The sequence below is a fragment of the Phyllobates terribilis genome, unplaced genomic scaffold (assembly GCF_046119375.1).
Source record: "Phyllobates terribilis strain yellow unplaced genomic scaffold, ASM4611937v1 Scaffold_7__3_contigs__length_470593459, whole genome shotgun sequence".
Lineage (NCBI taxonomy): Eukaryota > Metazoa > Chordata > Amphibia > Anura > Dendrobatidae > Phyllobates > Phyllobates terribilis.
This window is the reverse complement of record NW_027362767.1, coordinates 18875313-18897948: the sequence shown is the minus strand read 5'-3', so window position 1 is coordinate 18897948 and position 22636 is coordinate 18875313. Positions and strand designations below refer to the sequence as shown.

General features: G+C 51.3%; 1 protein-coding gene across 6 annotated transcripts in view; it reads right to left on the bottom strand.

Moving 5' to 3' along the window:
• Positions 1-456: 456 nt before the first annotated feature.
• The window catches only part of FOXN3 (forkhead box N3), a 179230-nt gene continuing 157050 nt past the window's right edge, over positions 457-22636 (bottom strand). For 4 of the 6 annotated variants that reach the window (XM_073638217.1, XM_073638219.1, XM_073638218.1 and 1 more), the window contains exons 4-7: positions 21184-21248; positions 8105-8170; positions 4393-4501; positions 457-3244 (exon numbers count right to left, since the gene is read on the bottom strand). In XM_073638217.1, coding sequence (XP_073494318.1) covers positions 2707-3244; positions 4393-4501; positions 8105-8170; positions 21184-21248 — 778 coding nt within the window. In that variant the 3' untranslated portion in view covers positions 457-2706. The remainder of the gene's footprint in view (positions 3245-4392; positions 4502-8104; positions 8171-21183; positions 21249-22636) is intronic. The other 2 variants (XM_073638220.1, XM_073638221.1) reach the window with 2 other exon arrangements.

The window sequence follows — 22636 nt, the reverse complement described above, 5'->3', positions numbered from 1 at the left end:
TCAGTGGGGTTGGAGGCGTATGACGCAGAGGGCAGTCCGTTATATGAGGTTCGCTGGCAGTGGGGTGTACGGTGTATACGGGTGGCGGCAGTGGGGTGTATGGTGTATGTGAGGGCTTCAGTGGGGGTGGCGTCAGAGGGGTTGGGGGCGTATGACGCAGAGGGCAGTCCGTTATATGAGGTTCGCTGGCAGTGGGGTGTACGGTGTATACGGGTGGCGGCAGTGGGGTGTATGGTGTATGTGAGGGCTTCAGTGGGGGTGGCGTCAGAGGGGTTGGGGGCGTATGACGCAGAGGGCAGTCCGTTATATGAGGTTCGCTGGCAGTGGGGTGTATGGTGTATACGGGTGGCGGCAGTGGGGTGTATGTGGGGGTGGCATCAGAGGGGTTGGGGGTGTATGACGCAGAGGGCAGTCCGTTATATGAGGTTCGCTGGCAGTGGGGTGTATGGTGTATACGGGTGGGGGTGGCGTCAGTGGGGTTGGGGGCGTATGACGCAGAGGGCAGTCCGTTATATGAGGTTCGCTGGCAGTGGGGTGTACGGTGTATACGGGTGGCGGCAGTGAGGTGTATGTGAGTGCTTCAGTGGGGTTGGGGGCGTATGACGCAGAGGGCAGTCCGTTATATGAGGTTCGCTGGCAGTGGGGTGTACGGAGTATATAGGCCAGGCTGACAGTGGAGTATATGATGGCAGGTATCGGTGGGATGGTGTATATGGGGGAGGTGGCGGTATGGTGTTTGTATACATGGTGGGGGGGTGTGAGATATATGGGGTACGCGGCACTGGGTGTATATAGATAAGGGCTTATATAATGCAGCAGAGCCGCCGCCTGTACTTGCGCTCATCCCACTAAGAACGTGATTTGTAGAACGCTGCTACAATCCAGCCAATGAGGATGGAGCAATCCAAGCGGGAAGCCTTCTGATTGGTTACAGCGATTATGGAAGGCGCTTGGGGGTTCTTATTGCTCACTCCCCCTAGTGTCGGTGTGAGGTATTGCACGGGTCGGCAGTGGGATACAACGTCAGTGATTTATGAACATCGTGTCCTCAATTCATGATAAACGGAAAAACAGAAGAGCGTCTGAAAGGCGGAAACTATTAGCAGTAATTGTAGTTTCCCCTTTAAGTCGTCCCTTTGGCCGAACGCGTTTCGCCTCGATACTCATCCCCCGTCCTGCAAAATGTGGGAAGAAAGAAAAAACGAACCTGCAGCCACAAGCAGCATGTAATGTGGATTGCGGCCGAGGACGACCCCCGGAGCAGAACTCTCTGAACCAGTAAAGCCGGCGGCACCCCGGCAGCCGCTGCCGTTTACCAACATATTATTGCCTCATGTTATCCGAATAGACAGAAAGGACAGAAACGTTTTTGTTTTTCTATATCACAGAGAAGCACAGTAGGGTTGTATGTGGGGCTGAATGTAAAGACAAGGCAGATCCGAGCCCGACGAGAGGATGAGAGTAATTATTATTATATTGCAGAGAGAAGACGTTCCCCAACAGTCAGATGTGTCCCTGAAGAAGGTTAGACCTTAGGAACCTGCTTCCAAAAATCAGATAAAAAATACCGGGGGTGACTGAAGTCCAGGCCCTGGGCCTAACATTAGAGGCGTTGCCTTTTTTCTCTATTTTTTTTTCTATTTATATGAAAATAATCCATGCGTCATGCTAAATACAGATTTACCTTACAAGAACGGCGCTCGTCTCTGGGAGAAGAAAAAAAAAAAACAAGAAGGTAAAATAAAGCCCCGAACTTGTTTCTGGTCATGAGATCCACGCGGCTGTGTGTGATCCGGTTGTGGTTCCCGGCGGTCGGCCTGGTTCTAGGCGGCAGCTGAATACTGGCGGCAGGTTCCGTAGCGCTGTCAGTCTCGTTTTCGGGGTGATCCGCTAGGTTCTGGCAGTCGCTTGTCATTGATTGGCGAGAGTGAACGGGTTAATCCGGAGACGATACATTGTAAGAATCGTATACAATACCAATTGGCAACACTGTATAACTCCATCATCCGGGGGAGGGGAGATGGCACAACAGGCTTGGCGTCCGCGAGGAGCGGAGGTGTCGTTACCGAATCGGCACCCTGAACTCCCCCACAGGGGGGCGGCAGGAGCACCCTCAACTCCCCCGCAGGGGGGCGGCAGGAGCACCCTCAACTCCCCCGCAGGGGGGCGGCAGGAGCACCCTCAACTCCCCCGCAGGGGGGCGGCAGGAGCACCCTCAACTCCCCCGCAGGGGGGCGGCAGGAGCACCCTCAACTCCCCCGCAGGGGGGCGGCAGGAGCACCCTCAACTCCCCCGCAGGGGGGCGGCAGGAGCACCCTCAACTCCCCCGCAGGGGGGCGGCAGGAGCACCCTCAACTCCCCCGCAGGGGGGCGGCAGGAGCACCCTCAACTCCCCCGCAGGGGGGCGGCAGGAGCACCCTTCCTATCTTAGGGTCGTCTTATCGTCATCACCTGCTTGGTTGGTGACTGTGACCGTAAAATTTTGGCTTTTGAATGTTCTTTGTTTCCTTTTTCGGTAAATTGTAAGCATTTGTTGGCTGAGTTCTATGGCTTCAATATCCTTTAAAAAATAAAACACTATAAGGGCCCCCCCACCCCCAAAAATAAAATAAAAAAAGGGAAAAAGAAAAAATGGTTGATATTGCCACAAAATTGATAAAATTCACCTGACGTGCGTGAGGAAAGTCCAAAGAAAAGGGATTTTCTCTAGTTTTTCGCCGTCTCTTTGTCTTTCTGCTCTTTCTGCCCTTTGGCCGTCCGATTGGTGATGTTATTCAAACAAGAGCGGATTCCCGCCAAGTGTAAGAGCGACCCGGCCGCCTCCTTCATCTCCTCGTCGTCGCTCTCTGGCGGTTTTTCCGTTCGTCTCTTTTTCAGCGGCAGCGCGTCGCTGGGGATCCGTCGCACTTTCAGCAGGTGTTGCTTCTTCTTGTGTTGCGAGGAGTAGCCGCTGTCCCCGCAGGACTCCTTCTTGATCTGTTTCTTGTCGTCTTCCTCCGTTTCGCTGAAGCTCTCGTGGCTCTGGAAGCTGATGTCGCAGCCGTCCCGGCAGACTTTGGCGGCGAACTCGTAATGGTCGTCAGCGGAGGAGGACGACACGGAGTCACTGGCGGGGGACGAGCTTCTTTTGAGGGCAGATTTGGCGCTGCTGTAGTTGTGGTCCTCTTTGGGGTCGCTGCTGACGACTGGAGAATCGCACGACGGCTCGCTCTCCGTCCTCATGCGGCAGTTTCCAATCCCGTTCCTGGTGAGAAAGAAGGGACAAAACGTGAGAAGGACACGGACGCTACAGAGCATCATGGCCGCCGACGCATCCTGGGGATGGAAACGCGACGACAAACACTCAAACAACTTACAGCGCGCGGCTGCAGCGTCAGACTACGCAGGGAATGTTTGTAGTCTGTTACCATGGAGACACATGGGACTGTATATGATCTGTAAACATATCGGTTCTGTGCCGGGAAGATACCAAGGTGATATCTCCCTGCTCGGGTCGATGGTGAGGTGGGCTTCGCCCGCGCCGTCCCCGTTCTTACGTTGCTTTGAGTCTTCCCAGCACAGAACGACGCTCCAATAACCGCGGCCGCCTGCCCCATATATATTCAGTGCCGCAATATTTATTTTGTAGCCACTGGGAAAATTCTCAGCTTCACATTTTATTTCATTAAAATCAGAGACCACCCCCCCCCCTGCATCCTATTAACCCCTTCACAGCCACACGAATTACCAGTCGCTCAGGCTGGACAACATTCATCTCTTTTTTTGGAAATCCAAGGTCTGATAAATACTCCATCAATCTTGTCATGAACACACAGCTGAGGAACCGTTACAATGTATCAGTGTAAATATCCAGTCAACCTGGAGTCTAGGACTTGCCCTGCGCAATATTGTAGCAAACCCTCAGCTGTAAAAAGGATTAGGTCAAGCCTTTTATTTCTAGCCTCACGCTGTCAAAACAGGAAGGTTTTAATTTACTGACAGCAAACTAGTAAATTCCACAAAGTTTCCTCGGACTGGACACCGGCCCTTTAAATTCATCCTTGGGTCTCAGCAGAAAATCTCTGGAAATAATTTCTGGGACAGAAAACGCAGAAATGTTTTCACAGCGATCGACAGAATCTGTTCCTCCATCGCTTTGTGGAAAACAAACCTAAAACGTTTCCGGCTGACAGAGGCAAAAACAATTGTAACGAGAATATCATTCCCCTCGATGCCGCTAGAGGGCGCTGTGCTGGGAGGATCCGCTGCCATCATGTTACATAGTAAACTCCCGACACCACAGGTGAGGACAGAGCAGCTGCCCCCGCCCGACGGCAGCGGGCCCCGCCCGACAACAGCGGCCCCCAGACGGCAGCGGGCCCCGGACGGCAGCCGCCCCCGGCTGGCACCTACCTGACAGCAGCTGCCATGCTTCCAATAGGGTTGATTGGTAAAGGTCTGACGCCGGGGAAGATCCCTCTGCTGAGGACGCGGGCGCCGTTCTGGATGACTCCGGGGGAAACTGCGGAGACAGAAGGAGACGGATCGTCAGCATCAAACATGGCGCAACCCCCAAAGCAACATTATACACTGGGACATTGGGGGACGGGGACAGAAATCAGCTCAGACCCAAACCACAAAGATCAGATAAACTGCACCGTATCCAGCCTGTACAGTGCAGCACAGAGGAAGTCTGTTCATCCAGATCCTCCTGGTGCATTCAGAGAAATGGTTACTTCATTTGACCAAAATGGCGGAGGAATGGGTCACTCACCCAGCTTTCCACAAGCCCTGCATGTTATGTACATGCACAGCCATCTCTGCCCATTATAGCACTGGTCTTGTATGAATGAACCAGGGTGCTCTGGATGAAAGCAGCCATCACTTGCATGGGATCATGGGAGGACACAGACAATACATAATGCACATGGTTACAATATATCACTGCACGGCTCCATATCACACCAAGTGTGCTCATTAACTCCTCCTGGCAAGGATAAAATCAGCCGCTCACACCGGTCCTAGAATCACAAGATTTCTACACAATCTGCCCCCTGGGATGAAGGGATTATTCCTGCCCCCCCCCCCATTAACGGTGCAGTTGCTTGCTCCCTGTTATCAGCCACTCCAGACTGCGGAGAAGCTAGCGGGAGAGTTCTTTCTACAGTCAGGAACAGCAAAACTTACCACCGGGGAAACGCAGACAACGTTAAGGGGTTTCTTGCCCTTTAATTCAGAACCTGCTGTTCCTTTTAGGCTTAAACTCCATAATGACACACAGTGACCGTACCGGTGCTGATGAGTGACATTTCCACCTGCCCCGGTGTCCACCGCTCCCTCCCTCTATAGGATAATCTCTGCGCTGCGATCACCCCGGGCTCCTGGCACAATCACGGCTCCGTCTGCGCTCTCTCGGATGAGCACGTGCCGCTGATCATAATATTGAAGTCATTTCTGATGATTTTCATTGAAGAGACATCTGGTGGTGAATAATTTACCGGCAGCGAATTCTAATTCCTAGAGACGTTGGGTGGAGTTATATTATAATGATCTGAGAACCGGGGCAGCGGGGGCTCAACCGGGAACGGGAGCGCCCCTCGACCACTACAGAAAGATCGGAGCAGGAGACGGCACCGGGCACAAGGACTGATGGGTGCAACGCCAAGAGCAGGACACGGCGTATTCACCTGCGTGCAGAGGGTTATGGGACGCAGCGACTCCCCAAATCCTATAAATCCACAATCCTGACGGCCGAGAACAGAAATGCAGAAACGGAAAGTTGAAAACAAAATTGAAATAGAGATTTATTTCTCCACCATATTCAAGACCTCTGCTCGCTGTCAGCGGCTGGTAACAGTCGCCTCAAAGTGCAATACTACAAGCGGAGGGTTTCCATCCTGTGTCGTACGTCCGGCAGCAGCACAGCACAAATAATAGCGGCCACAATCACTAAATGCCGCGGTCAGCGGAATACAAGATGTATGTCCAAGACAAATGTAACAGTGATGATAATCTACACTGCAAGATAGGAACACTGCAACCTGTCAGGAAACGCCAACCCCGGGAAAGATGATAGGAGAAAACCAGAGGAGAAGCGGTGACATCACTGAGAATGCCGCCTATGCATCACCAGAGATCAGCGGTGACATCACTGAGAATGCCGCCTATCCATCACCAGAGATCAGCGGTGACATCACTGAGAATGCCGCCTATCCATCACCAGAGATCAGCGGTGACATCACTGAGAATGCCTCCTATCCATCACCAGAGATCAGCGGTGACATCACTGAGAATGCCTCCTATCCATCACTAGAGATCAGCGGTGACATCACTGAGAATGCCACCTATCCATCACTAGAGATCAGCGGAGACATCACTGAGAATGCCTCCTATCCATCACTAGAGATCAGCGGTGACATCACTGAGAATGCCTCCTATCCATCACCAGAGATCAGCGGTGACATCACTGAGAATGCCGCCTATCCATCACCAGAGATCAGCGGTGACATCACTGAGAATGCCGCCTATCCATCACCAGAGATCAGCGGTGACATCACTGAGAATGCCTCCTATCCATCACCAGAGATCAGCGGTGACATCACTGAGAATGCCTCCTATCCATCACTAGAGATCAGCGGTGACATCACTGAGAATGCCACCTATCCATCACTAGAGATCAGCGGAGACATCACTGAGAATGCCTCCTATCCATCACTAGAGATCAGCGGTGACATCACTGAGAATGCCTCCTATCCATCACCAGAGATCAGCGGTGACATCACTGAGAATGCCGCCTATCCATCACCAGAGATCAGTGGTGACATCACGGAGAATGCCGCCTATCCATCACCAGAGATCAGCGGTGACATCACTGAGAATGCCGCCTAACCATCACCAGAGATCAGCGGTGACATCACTGAGAATGCCTCCTATCCATCACCAGAGATCAGCGGTGACATCACTGAGAATGCCGCCTATCCATCACCAGAGATCAGCGGTGACATCACTGAGAATGCCGCCTATCCATCACCAGAGATCAGAGGTGACATCACTGAGAATGCAGCCTATCCATCACCAGAGATCAGCGGTGACATCACTGAGAATGCCGCCTATCCATCACCAGAGATCAGCGGTGACATCACTGAGAATGCCGCCTATCCATCACTAGAGATCAGCGGTGACATCACTGAGAATGCCGCCTATGCATCACCAGAGATCAGCGATGACATCACTGAGAATGCCGTCTATCCATCACTAGAGATCAGCGGTGACATCACTGAGAATGCCGCCTATCCATCACTAGAGATCAGCGGTGACATCACTGAGAATGCCGCCTATGCATCACCAGAGATCAGCGATGACATCACTGAGAATGCCGCCTATCCATCACTAGAGATCAGCGGTGACATCACTGAGAATGCCGCCTATGCATCACCAGAGATCAGCGATGACATCACTGAGAATGCCGTCTATCCATCACCAGAGATCAGCGGTGACATCACTGAGAATGCCTCCTATCCATCACCAGAGATCAGCGGTGGCATCACTGAGAATGCCGCCTATGCATCACCAGAGATCAGCGATGACATCACTGAGAATGCCGCCTATCCATCACTAGAGATCAGCGGTGACATCACTCAGAATGCCTCCTATCCATCACCAGAGATCAGCGGTGACATCACTGAGAATGCCGCCTATGCATCACCAGAGATCAGCGATGACATCACTGAGAATGCCGCCTATCCATCACCAGAGATCAGCGGAGACATCGCTGAGATATCAGCCACTTCTCTCCAGTCACTGTCAGCTTCCTGTAATTTGTGGGGTCCTGTCCCTTTACTATGAGGGGCTTCGTCTGTCATGATGAAGTGTATCCTGACAATTAGTGACTATCTCGCGGTCGCTCTATTTCTGGCCGCAGTGACTCAGGGATTCTCTATGTCCCATTCAGTAAGTGAATAAACGGCACAGGGTCGGGTACATGATGTAGCGGCACATGGAGCAGGATACATAGGTTTGTGCTGGGATCTGTAGTTCCCTGCTAGGAGATGATCTAGGGGAATGTCAGCGTGCCGCGGATCAGTCAGTACCGGGTCGGTCGGATGGAGCGTCTCCGTCTACTCACAACCTGCGTGTAAATCGTGTGGAGAATTCAATAGCATCATGGCGCTGGCCGCGGCGACGTCGGGATCTGTGAAAAATCAACCAACAGAATCGTTACTAAGTATCGGGGCGAAACACGGAACTTATAGACTCTATGACAGGGACGAGGGCACAGGCCGCCCACCACCAGGGGGATGCGGACCACCACCAGGACAGTCACATGATTTGACAGCAGAGGAAGGAGACAGCAGAGACGGCTGCACACAGAGCAGAGGACGGACATCGCCGGATGCAACATCATCAGATTATATGACGCCTGCAGGGTCCCTCGGTCTATATCATTATAATAACCGCAGGATAACACCCACAACGCCCCGGATATGCCAGGAGCCGCACCCCAATAATCAGGGGAGGATGCAGCCATCTGTCAGGGGTACCTGCAAACTAATCTGCATTTCACACCTGCCCCCGAGAACAACGGTGGCCACGACTGTAGGCGATATGACCAATCGCTGCCAGGTAGCAATGTGAACAGGCTCGACAATGACAATCCACCAGACCAGCTCCTGCAGAACCAATCCCCGCTCTGTTACCAGACAGATGGCAGCTTGTAGGGACATGAAGAAAATATTATGGTTTTTCCGACTCTACCCCCCCCCCCCGGTCTTGCGCTGACGCCCCCGGAATATCGCAGCGTAAAGCAGTCAGGGGTTCCATGGCAACCGTCGTCACCATAGCGACAGTAAACATCCAGAAGCGGCTGCTGAAAAGAACATCTGCCCCGGCGAAGAGTCATCTGCCCGGAGGCGAAAGAGGACGAGGCCGCGAGACAAGAAGGAAAACCGCGACAGGACGGCGAGACGACCCCCCCAACCCAGAGGATCCCCCCCCGAACAATAAGACAAGAGTAATCCCAGCATATATGCGGTGGAAGCAGCAGTGTCTGAAATGGCTGATAACAGGGAATAATAGATTGTAGGACAAATGATTACAGTCACCTCTCGAGTAATGGTTGGGCTGATAAAAGAAAGCAATACCTTATATTTAGGCTGTGTGCCCACGTAGCATTTTTCAAGCGTATATGCTGCGGAATTTCCGCAGCGTAAACGCTTGAAAAACGCATGTATATCCGCACCCCATGGTCCCCAATGGGATTCCGCAAGTTCTATGCACATGCTGCGGATTTTTCCGCAGTGTTTATGCCGCGTTCAAAAATCCGCAGCATGTCATTTAATTTTGCGTTTCCGCAAGCGGAATTGCCTTTGTCCAATGCATAAAAAACGCAAGGCAATTCCGCATGTGGAAAACGCGTGATAAACGCGCGAAAAATGCACGATAAACGCGTGCGGAATTCCGGGAGAGGACTTGCATTTATGCAGCAGAAATTTTCTGCTTCATAAATGCAACGTGGGCACATAGCCTTACAATCTACACAAATCACTGGAACCCAAAATAAGATGTACAGATGGCTGATAACTGAAGACAATAGCCCAAAGGTCAACGCTTGCAGACAAAGCCCTCACGACCCCCTTTAGTCTACAAATCCTGTCCCGTCCTGCAGGCGACGGCCCCGTTTCTGCGCTGCAGTCACATGTCGCCTCTCTGTTATTTTAGGTCATTGTGCTGAGATCAGCGGCTTCTCCATGTGAACAGCGAAGCAGACAATCAGCGGCGGAGGGGGCAGAGGACAGCGCAACGTAACAACAGGCGGAACCGGACCGAGATAGGAGAGGTGGTACTGTGCAGTGTATATATACAGGAGAGGAGAGGAGGTACTGTGCAGTGTATATATACAGGAGAGGAGGTACTGTGCAGTGTATATATACAGGAGAGGAGGTACTGTGCAGTGTATATATACAGGAGAGGAGAGGAGGTACTGTGCAGTGTATATATACAGGAGAGGAGAGGAGGTACTGTGCAGTGTATATATACAGGAGAGGAGAGGAGGTACTGTGCAGTGTATATATACAGGAGAGGAGAGGAGGTACTGTGCAGTGTATATATACAGGAGAGGAGAGGAGGTACTGTGCAGTGTATATATACAGGAGAGGAGAGGAGGTACTGTGCAGTGTATATATACAGGAGAGGAGAGGAGGTACTGTGCAGTGTATATATACAGGAGAGGAGAGGAGGTACTGTGCAGTGTATATATACAGGAGAGGAGAGGAGGTACTGTGCAGTGTATATATACAGGAGAGGAGAGGAGGTACTGTGCAGTGTATATATACAGGAGAGGAGAGGAGGTACTGTGCAGTGTATATATACAGGAGAGGAGAGGAGGTACTGTGCAGTGTATATATACAGGAGAGGAGAGGAGGTACTGTGCAGTGTATATATACAGGAGAGGAGAGGAGGTACTGTGCAGTGTATATATACAGGAGAGGAGAGGAGGTACTGTGCAGTGTATATATACAGGAGAGGAGAGGAGGTACTGTGCAGTGTATATATACAGGAGAGGAGAGGAGGTACTGTGCAGTGTATATATACAGGAGAGGAGAGGTGGTACTGTGCAGTGTATATATACAGGAGAGGAGAGGTGGTACTGTGCAGTGTATATATACAGGAGAGGAGAGGAGGTACTGTGCAGTGTATATATACAGGAGAGGAGAGGAGGTACTGTGCAGTGTATATATACAGGAGAGGAGAGGAGGTACTGTGCAGTGTATATATACAGGAGAGGAGAGGAGGTACTGTGCAGTGTATATATACAGGAGAGGAGAGGAGGTACTGTGCAGTGTATATATACAGGAGAGGAGAGGAGGTACTGTGCAGTGTATATATACAGGAGAGGAGAGGTGGTACTGTGCAGTGTATATATACAGGAGAGGAGAGGTGGTACTGTGCAGTGTATATATACAGGAGAGGAGAGGAGGTACTGTGCAGTGTATATATATATATAGGAGAGGAGAGGAGGTACTGTGCAGTGTATATATACAGGAGAGGAGAGGTGGTACTGTGCAGTGTATATATACAGGAGAGGAGAGGAGGTAGTGTGCAGTGTATATATACAGGAGAGGAGAGGAGGTACTGTGCAGTGTATATATACAGGAGAGGAGAGGAGGTACTGTGCAGTGCATATATACAGGAGAGGAGAGGTGGTACTGTGCAGTGTATATATACAGGAGAGGAGAGGAGGTACTGTGCAGTGTATATGGACAGGAGAAGTGGTACTGTGCAGTGTATATATACAGGAGAGGAGGTACTGTGCAGTGTATATATACAGGAGAGGAGGTACTGTGCAGTGTATATATACAGGAGAGGAGAGGTGGTACTGTGCAGTGTATATATACAGGAGAGGAGAGGTGGTACTGTGCAGTGTATATATACAGGAGAGGAGAGGTGGTACTGTGCAGTGCATATATACAGGAGAGGAGAGGAGGTACTGTGCAGTGCATATATACAGGAGAGGAGAGGAGGTACTGTGCAGTGCATATATATACAGGAGAGGAGAGGAGGTACTGTGCAGTGTATATATACAGGAGAGGAGGTACTGTGCAGTGTATATATACAGGACAAGAGAAGTGGTACTGTGCAGTGTATATATACAGGAGAGGAGAGGAGGTACTGTGCAGTGTATATATACAGGAGAGGAGAGGAGGTACTGTGCAGTGTATATATACAGGAGAGGAGAGGAGGTACTGTGCAGTGTATATATACAGGAGAGAAGAGGAGGTACTGTGCAGTGTATATATACAGGACAGGAGAAGTGGTACTGTGCAGTGTATACATACAGGAGAGGAGAGGTGGTACTGTGCAGTGCATATATACAGGACAGGAGGAGCGGTACTGTGCAGTGTATATATACAGGACAGGAGAAGTGGTACTGTGCAGGGTATATATACAGGACAGAAGGAGTGGTACTGTGCAGAGTATATATACAGGACAGGAGGTACTGTGCGGTGATCACTATACAGAATAAGTCGTCACAGCTGTGCAGATTTGCCGCTCAGGATCCTGGGAAAGCAGTGTGTGATCTGTATTCACCACTTTAGTTTCTAGTGAACAGAAGGTCTCGGCGTCTTATATTTCCTGGTGAAATAGTGGAATTTGCCAACACAAAAGTGCAAAGTTCCCACTGTGGATTCCATGAAGTCCCCGGGATGGCGCTCGCCGAGCAGTGAGGGGTTACATCCAGGACACCATTACATCAGCACTCACATTACAACACAAGACACATTCCTTCCACATCATATAATCCTGGAGTCGCTGCGCCCCCCACTCCACGTGAACCCCCCAAGGAGGCTGCGCAGTCCAGACGCCTCTCCTCACTGGAGGCTCCGCTCTCCTGACCTCATTTATTAAAACTGAAATTTATACAAAATTATAACAATTCTTAAAGGGCCACTCCACCTAAATGGTTCTAATCTGCTGGTAAGAGATGGAGGTAGCTGAGCTTGGAGGTCTGCTGAGCCTCCTGCCTCACCTGCCTTCAGTCCTGCTGGAGACTTCAGCAATGTCACAGACTGGTTACAGGAACGGCCTGACAACTCAAGGAAGACACTGATTGATACAATGTATCCATGGTAACCAGAATGTCAGACAGAAGTGTTCTGTGCAGCTTGCTATAAAGGGGCCAACCATGGAAGAACCCCAATAAACCTATACGTTACCACCAGGGGCAGGTTACCTGGAATTAGGAGCCCTACAAAATTACAATTAACTCTTACATGGCCTGTGCTGCTATTGTGAAACCCTCCCACTATACAGATACTCTCACAATAGTGTTGAGATCTTTTTTTTTTTTTTTTTTTAAAGGAGACTTAGGCCACCTGGGGGCGCTATTCTACTACACTTTTATTATTCAGTTTCCATTGCTTTTGCCATTTGTGGCCCGGGTCTGTGATGATTGTGAACTACACGCTGCAGCAGTCCCAGGTCATATCCCCTGTGCAAATGTAAAAAGTCATGACGCTTCTCCTTTAAATCTCCTTTGCAGAGGAAGGCGTTACTACAAGACAATGAAGAGGGCGACGCTCACGGGGCGAACAAGTCCTTACAGTTATTTCTACGGTTGCCTTGACAACCATGAAAAAAAAAATTAAATAAATTCCACCGTAACTAATTCATTGAGGATTGCGAGTCGACCGCCGCCGCTCGGGGACACGCAGCCTTGTCGCACAGCGAGCTCCGGCACTCTCAGCTCAATTATCACTGAGAAGATACAGCTCACCCCCTCCTCCTCCACGTACGAGGCCGGGACAGCGCGCTCCGCTCGCCTTTGATTCGCTCCATCCTCGTGAAGAACGCAAAACTTTGATGTCAACAAATGGTGTTTGCAGAGTTCAGACGAGCGGCTTTCATCTCCGCAGGCCGCGGCCGCCATGATTACAAGATCTCTCCGGGTGCAAGGGAAATGTTTGCTTATAAGTCAAAAGTACAAAATAAAAGAAAACCCTCCTCGACCCCCCGCACTGCGGACGCGAGGAAGTAAATCACCACCATCGCTTCACCGCAGCGTATTCAAATGAATTAATCCGACGTCGAAAGGAACGGAGAAACGCGCAGAAATAGATACAGCGGCGGAGGGATCGATACAGAAAGAAAGGAAGCGATGGGTTTTCCTTTTTGGACAACAAACAAGAAAAAAAAAAAAAAAAAAACGTTGCATCATCAGCAGTTTCTGATAGTTTTCGGTAAAAAAAAAAAAAATTTGGAAATTCTGCTGGGAAAACTGGAATTTGTTGGTTAGAAGAAAAAAAAATTCCAACTCCAGAGCCATGAAAATGACCGAGGGCGATATAATGACTTATCCTTCGTGTTACACTGATGAAGAGATCGGACTGAAAAGTTTCCATCCCCAGTAATAAAGATTTCTTCCATCAAGACTTCTCATCCTGCTGGCATCAAATATCTATTTCTGTAGTGACCACTTTTATATGTCCCTACAAAATGTATGACATGTAGGGTGTGTGTGTGTGTGGGGGGGGGGGGGGGGCGACACAGATCAGCGGTGACATCACTGAGAATGCCACCTATCCATCACTAGAGATCAGCGGTGACATCACTGAGAATGCCTCCTATCCATCACCAGAGATCAGCGGTGACATCACTGAGAATGCCGCCTATCCATCACCAGAGATCAGCGGTGACATCACTGAGAATGCCGCCTATCCCTCACTAGAGATCAGCGGTGACATCACTGAGAATGCCTCCTATCCATCACCAGAGATCAGCGGTGACATCACTGAGAATGCCGCCTATCCATCACTAGAGATCAGCGGTGACATCACAGAATGCCGCCTATCCATCACCAGAGATCAGCGGTGACATCACTGAGAATGCCGCCTCTCCATCACTAGAGATCAGCGGTGACATCACTGAGAATGCCGCCTATCCATCTCCAGAGATCAGCGGTGACATCACTGAGAATGCCGCCTCTCCATCACTAGAGATCAGCGGTGACATCACTGAGAATGCCGCCTATCCATCACCAGAGATCAGCGGTGACATCACTGAGAATGCCGCCTCTCCATCACTAGAGATCAGCGGTGACATCACTGAGAATGCCGCCTATCCATCTCCAGAGATCAGCAGTGACATCACTGAGAATGCCGCCTCTCCATCACTAGAGATCAGCGGTGACATCACTGAGAATGCCGCCTATCCATCACTAGAGATCAGCGGTGACATCACTGAGAATGCCGCCTCTCCATCACTAGAGATCAGCGGTGACATCACTGAGAATGCCGCCTATCCATCACTAGAGATCAGAGGTGACATCACTGAGAATGCCACCTATCCATCACCAGAGATCAGCGGTGACATCACTGAGAATGCCGCCTATCCATCACTAGAGATCAGCGGTGACATCACTGAGAATGCCGCCTATCCATCACCAGAGATCAGCGGTGACATCACTGAGAATGCCGCCTATCCATCAGGAGTACATTTTCAGACTCTGTAGAGACCAGCCCTGCACAGTTATATACTCCGGAGGGCTGCGGTGTATACTGCCTCCGCTCAGTGACTCAGCTGGGTGTAGTGTGACAAGACAACCTGCAGAACAAGTTCATCACCATTGTAACAAACGACTCAACCGTCATGGACAATATCAACAGAGCAGCGATCAGTCGTCCCTGCCCCATTCTTGGAATCGGCGCTGATGGTCTTATCCTGTACGATTAAAAATGAAAGTAAAGCAAGATGGCGAGGAGGAGAGTAGAAGCGCTGAGTCTGTGGAGCTGGGCTCCGTCCTCAGGATCATGTGACCACGGCTAGAGAAGAGCCAAGACCTGAAGGAAACTAACCAGTAAATATTTATGGTACAGAACACGATACATGACTGTTACATTGTATCCTGTACAGTCACCAGGGGGCGGCCAGAGTGGGATAAAGCCACCCAGCACCATGCCAGGGTCAGCAGGAAGGGGCCACATGGCTGCCGGGCTCGGATCTGACCTTGTATATCGGCACCTGGACAAGCAGCGCGACCGCCAACACCGATCGCCTCAATCACTCGGCTTTCCTAAATCAAAGTTCAGACACCTGCGACATGCCCGTTAAGAAACTAATATTCCCAGCATGCCATAACTAACCCCATCAGGGCATTCTGGGAGTTGTAGTTTAACAACTGAACATATGTGACCCCTGTATAAAGCCGTATTTGCTGTCATCCAGCTTTCCCAGCAGCAGATCAGCGGATTTTATGGTCGGGTCGTAATCATTTTCATCAGAAGTTACAAAAAGGTGAAAGAAATAGTTCTGAGCCCCGAGGAAGGATCCTGGAGGAGGGGAAGGTACGACCTGAACGCTTCGTCAGCGCCCATACACAGACATGCTTTACACGCAGGGACGCATCGATTTTTCTTTTGCCTTTATGGTTCCATTTCCAGGACTCAATATGAAAAGAGCCGACGCGTTTTCAGCCTTGTTGCATTAAGTGCGATCGCAGCCGGGTCACTGATCAGCCAGACAATAGGTAAAGTCACCTCGCTTAAAAAGATGAACGGCAGAAGAAAGACCACCCCCTACACCCACCCACCCCCCTGCAATCTGCTCAGGCAGCCTGGGACGATCGTTTAACAAGAGCGCGGCCTCCGCTTCTACCCCTCGCTGGAGGCGCGACGCTGATCGCTTGTGACAAGAGGTATTTGTAATAGCGGCTCCGTGAAAGGCGCACAGGCATCTATTGTGCGGGGCAGGAAGGGAAGGGGCACTCTTATTGTCAGCGGCTAACGAAAAAACCCGCGTCTACATTCATGACCTCCTTTCCTCTCAGCTAATGGAAAGCGAATTACGGGCATCGGGCCCGGACCAGTGGGTTCACAAAGTGATGTATACATATATGTGGCTGCATCTACAAAGTGTCTCATGCCAAGGAGCAGATGAAAAATCTGCAGAAAATAAGGGCCAGGACTGCAAAATGCCCCCGAAAAAAAAAGTCACCTTGAAAAGGTGGGTGACGACCTCTCAGCTTTCCCTGCAGAAGATCTAAATGACAATTCTCCAGCAGTGGACGGCTGTAGGACTAATATTTTTGGGGTGTGATGACTTTATTTGGGGGTGTTGCATTCTGTCAGGGTGGCGCTCTAATACAAATCGGGCTAGTAAAAGGCCTGAGCAGCAGGAACAGTCATCGCTGATGTACTTAAAATTGTATTAGTGATCGCGTATCGGAGGCCTCCGCGGGGACCTGTCTCATTCCCAGCGCTCGCCCACTTAACGTGCGGTGTGATCGATAGAGCACCAGGCGGAGGGAGAACGCTGCGCGGATCATCTGCAGCCGCTGTCAGGAGGAATACGACAAGATAAACCCTGACGAGCCATCATACCCACTATAAATAGACGCCTTCCCAAGGTCAGCGCCAAGAAGTTATTGGATAAATAGCAGCCGAGGCGGATGTACCGATGGCGAGGAAACAATCGCAACACCCGCAATTGTGCAGAAAATCCTGGAGAAAGTCCTTTAATCTGCCATCAACGGGAGAAGCGGGAACTCAGGTTTCAAGAGCAAAGGAAAAATGCAAAGCCGAAGTTCTGACACCTCAAGTCCATCATATAGAACAGTGAATATACTGGAACCAACTAATACCACAGCCCATCACATATGAAGGCCCGGATACACTACTGTCACCACCAAGTACATAAATAACTTATGCTGCATTATACTCCAGAGCCGCACTCAATATTCTGCTGGTGCAGTCACTGTGTACATACATTACATTACTGATCCTGAATTACATCCTGTATTATACTCCAGAGCAGCACTCACTATTCTGCTGGTACAGTCACTGTGTACATACATTACATTACTGATCCTGAGTTACATCCTGTATTATACTCCAGAGCTGCACTCACTATTCTGCTGGTGCAGTCACTGTGTACATACATAACATAACTGATCCTGAGTTACATCCTGTATTATACTCCAGAGCTGCACTCACTATTCTGCTGGTGCAGTCACTGTGTACATACATTACTGATCCTGAGTTACCCCCTGTATTATACTCCAGAGCTGCACTCACTATTCTGCTGGTGCAGTCACTGTGTACATACATTACTGATCCTGAGTTACATCCTGTATTATACTCCAGAGCTGCACTCACTATTCTGCTGGTGCAGTCACTGTGTACATACATTACTGATCCTGAGTTACATCCTGTATTATACTCCAGAGCTGCGCTCACTATTCTGCTGGTGCAGTCACTGTGTACATACATTACATTACTGACCCATTACCTCCCGTATTATACTCCAGAGCTGGTGTCAGCTCGGAGATTTCAGCTCTGGATAATATTAACCATACAAGGCCAGATGTGAGTCCACAGCCTTCAGCTTTTTCCCTGCGCTTCTGATCTTCATGTTATGGGGTCCTGGTGCTTTCTAGCCATCGCCATGTGTAGCATCAGGAGGGTCTCTGCACAGGGTGGAGGTGGGGGAGGGGGCAGTAACTGTATGGACAGGACCATGGGTAGGCGCTGCCAGAGTGACATCTTTCAACAGCTGAGTAGGAGGGTAGGAGACATAAACCGGTTTTGGCTCTTTGCATGTGCAGGCAGGAGAGATTCACATCTGGTAAAGTCTGAATTATTTTCCCCCCTTCCTCTGCGCCCCATGCAGGTCACATGGCCCGTGCGGGGGGCCCCAGGCGATGTACGGCAGCCACCACCCAGCTTTCCCAGGCTCAGATCAGATAGGTGACAAGTATCGCGCACGCGTGGGCAGTTTATCTACACTGACCAGGAATTGAGTTGTAGCGCCGCCTGCAGGGAGTCAATGACAAACGTGGTGATTTGCGGCGCTGCGTCCGCCGGCGGCTGAGAGATCATTACTCCTAAATAAGTGAATTAAAAACAGGAAGGTTTCATCCGAGCGGCGGCCGCTGACCAGGAATTTGGCCTTGTGACAACTATTTCAGGTCAAGAGAAAATAAGGGGCTGAAATTGGTTGGCACGGCGCTCGCTTCACCGCCGGCGGACGCACGGTCGGAACTTTGTGTTTTTGGTCACTTTTCTCCTTTAAACCAACGTCCCAACAACCGAAGATCAAGACTCGCACCGTCCTGAGGAGACGGGAGGCGGCACCCCCAGTGCGTTACCATGGAGACACAATGCTTAATAGGAACTGTGTACACAAAACAAAGAACGTTATAACCAAGACCATTTACAAAGTTGCTTCATTTAGTGTTTCCCGAGCACAGAACTGTCCGTGTGTCACTTTTACCAGCTGAAGTCCTGACACAACCACGTCCAAGAGACCCCCGATCCACCGTCCAACACCGCAAGTCACAGGGCGAGAAGAGGACGACACGCAGAGAATAATCACTTAATAATGTAGAATAATAATCCGGAGGAGCACTCACAGAAGTCCGACCTTCTAATGTGCACGGGGGGGTCCCAAATATCCCCGGATGGTAGATGCCAGAGAAAGAAGGATCAGACATGTTGTAAGGTGGTAGGTCTGATCCCTGATAATCTGCCACTAGAAGACGCCGGACACAGGAAAGAGTAAGGAGGGAAGGAAAGAAGGGTTTGTAGAAGAGGACAAAGGGGTCTGGAGTCAAGTTTGGGGGGCAGGACAAAGGGGTCTGGAGATGAGAAAGCTAGAAACTCGAGGGAGAACAGCAGAATCCATGGGTGGGCCAGTGGGGTCTGGCGGTTGGTCAGGATGGGTCAGAGTGGTCTATAGGGTGGGACAAGAAAGTCATTATCTGTAGGAGAGAACAGTGAAATCCATGGATCAGCAGAAGGGTCCAGGCGGAGGGGGGCAGAAGGGTCCAGGAGGAAGGGGGGCAGAAGGGCACAGGGGGGCAGAAGGGCACAGGGGGGCAGAAGGGTCCAGGCGGAAGGGGGGCAGAAGGGTCCAGGAGGAAGGGGGGCAGAAGGGCACAGGGGGGCAGAAGGGTCCAGGCGGAAGGGGGGCAGAAGGGTCCAGGCGGAAGGGGGGCAGAAGGGTCCAGGCGGAAGGGGGGCAGAAGGGTCCAGGCGGAAGGGGGGCAGAAGGGTCCAGGCGGAAGGGGGGCAGAAGGGCACAGGCGGAAGGGGGGCAGAAGGGCACAGGCGGAAGGGGGGCAGAAGGGTCCAGGCGGAAGGGGGGCAGAAGGGCACAGGGGGGCAGAAGGGCACAGGGGGGCAGAAGGGCACAGGGGGGCAGAAGGGCACAGGGGGGCAGAAGGGCACAGGGGGGCAGAAGGGCACAGGGGGGCAGAAGGGCACAGGGGGGCAGAAGGGCACAGGGGGGCAGAAGGGTCCAGGAGGAAGGGGGGCAGAAGGGTCCAGGAGGAAGGGGGGCAGAAGGGTCCAGGCGGAAGGGGGGCAGAAGGGTCCAGGAGGAAGGGGGGCAGAAGGGTCCAGGAGGAAGGGGGGCAGAAGGGTCCAGGCGGAAGGGGGGCAGAAGGGTCCAGGCGGAAGGGGGGCAGAAGGGTCCAGGCGGAAGGGGGGCAGAAGGGTCCAGGCGGAAGGGGGGCAGAAGGGCACAGGGGGGCAGAAGGGCACAGGGGGGCAGAAGGGCACAGGGGGGCAGAAGGGCACAGGGGGGCAGAAGGGCACAGGGGGGCAGAAGGGTCCAGGAGGAAGGGGGGCAGAAGGGTCCAGGCGGAAGGGGGGCAGAAGGGTCCAGGCGGAAGGGGGGCAGAAGGGTCCAGGAGGAAGGGGGGCAGAAGGGTCCAGGAGGAAGGGGGGCAGAAGGGTCCAGGAGGAAGGGGGGCAGAAGGGTCCAGGAGGAAGGGGGGCAGAAGGGCACAGGCGGAGGGGGGCAGAAGGGTACAGGCGGAGGGGGGCAGAAGGGCACAGGCGGAGGGGGGCAGAAGGGTCCTATCTGCTTGCGTATGAAGGAGTTGGTAGTAAAAGCCATGTAATGTCAGGTCACCTGCAGATAAAAAATAAGGCTAATCTGTCGGCTGGGCTGGTAAGGGTTAAGGCTCTGACACGCGAGACGAGGGCATCAGATTGCAGGTAATCGCGGTCTACACACCTAGCATTTACACAGCAGCGTGCTTTCACCCTGTAATTTGCAGCCACACCTCACGGTTGCTACGGCGACCAAACTGCGCCACTAAACTTTATCCTGTTTGGTTAGGAGGTGGGAGCGGACGCTTTGTACTCCTGACTGTTACTAGGACCGAGCACCATGGGCCGGCAGGACCGGCTGGGACTCCTACTACTTTGTTGTTATCTGACAACTCCAGCTGTACCGACAACCCCAAAAATGTGTGCAGTGTAACGGGGGCAGAGTAATGGGGGCTGCAGTGTACCCGACCTCTGCGACGTCTCAGATCCCCGCTCTGCCCGTTAACTACACGTGTACGCGAGGAGTGAAGCCTCAGTCCTTTTACAGTCCCTATAAACATCCGCAGCCTCAGTATTTATGTGCATTAATGAGATTACGCAGCTGCCGCTCCTCAGCGCCGGTGACGTGGAGGCGGCTAATCGATGAGGGGGTCCTACATACAGGGGAGGCCGGTGATACACTATAACGAGGCATTCGCAGAGGGGATTTCTCTTAGTCTTTCCCCCTTTTATTATACCTGCTCACATATATCAAGCGCGATACAAAGTCTACTAGAAAGTTATAGAAGATAGATGGAGATCCGCCATGACGGCAGCAGCGGGCTCCCTTCCCGGAGCGCCGGGCACAGGACGGACACCGGGGGGCTTCTCTTACCTTGAAGCAACGCTCCGTTTTTCTTGAAGAAGCTGCTTCCGGGCCACAGAGGAGGGACCGATGTGCTGCGGAGAGAGGAGAAAAGGCGTCAGTACCCGGCAGACTCCGGCCAACGTTACTAATGACAGCGTCTCCTCGCCTCTTCTGGTTGCCCTTGGATACGGCACAGAGCAGCGCGCTGCCTGTAGTGGATACATTGTATTGTGAAAGCTCATTGTGCAGTAACCAAAGACAACAGACATCTAAGGCCGTGTTCATGCAATGATTTTTTATTTTTTTTTACTGGTTAGAAACGATCAGTCTTGTGATGAGCAGATCTCGCCGCTCGTCTCCTTGTGGGGGCGGCGATTAAACACACGTGTCTGATCACTGACTACTTTCGGACATTGTCATTGCTCTTTGTGTGTGTTACGACCCCAGAAGTGGGGACTATCAGGAGTCACAATGGTTGCCGGCAGTAGTCCCTCCCCAGCACACTTCAGGAGAATGGAGAAGTGATGGGAGAATCCAGAGTCCATTCACATCAAGTCATCAGCCAACAAAGGGAATCGGGACCCTCACAAAGGAGTCTATCGCAGGACCCGCATCGGGCGGCATCACCAGACACGAGGAGAACAAATGACGCCGCTAATCACCAATCCATCAGATCTAGTCTGCTATTCGTTACATTGTAGCAGGTTGTGGCTCAGTGACAACTTCTCTCCCGCGATAGTAAATGGGTGTCACACGTCACCTCATTGGGTGATGGAGTCCATCATGAGGTTCATATTCCTGAGATTTCCAAGCGGGATCATCGCTGGACTCCTATGGGTGGTAACTGTCACATGACGGGAGGGTTCCTTTAAATCGGCCCGGATTACATGCCGCTATGTAAACTGACAGCATGTATTCCAATCAGAGATATGTCCGTAGTGGGGTTCTCCACCCTTGTATTTTTTCACTTAAATACATGTAATTGTGGCTAAAAACCATGTCTGAAAATGAGTTTCCTTGAGAATTTTGCACCGTTTGCAACTATAGTCTTCACGCTACAGAAGGAGCTCACTGACAATATGACAGTCAGCTCACTGTGACAGTCTGATGGGGCGTCAGTAACTCATCTGTCTGTCTTTTTCGGAGCTCTTCTTAGATGATTTATGACAAAAATCAAAAGCTGAACATGCAAAGAACCCAAGAGCCTGGAGAAGCCGAACGGTGCAATATTTGCTATGAAGCCCAGTGGCAAAATGGATGTTTAGCCCCAAATACATGCCAAAAAAATAAAAAAGTCCCCAAAAATGGACAACCCCTTTAACAAAACATGAAATTCTCAACCATAAATTATGCAGCACAGAACCCCAGAAGCGGCCATTGGTTGGCAAACACGGCATTAATAAGGATGTAACGGCGCGGGTGCAGGAGGGGAGTATTTATTCTTTACTTAATTTAAAAAAAGGGACGTCCAGGTAGTGGA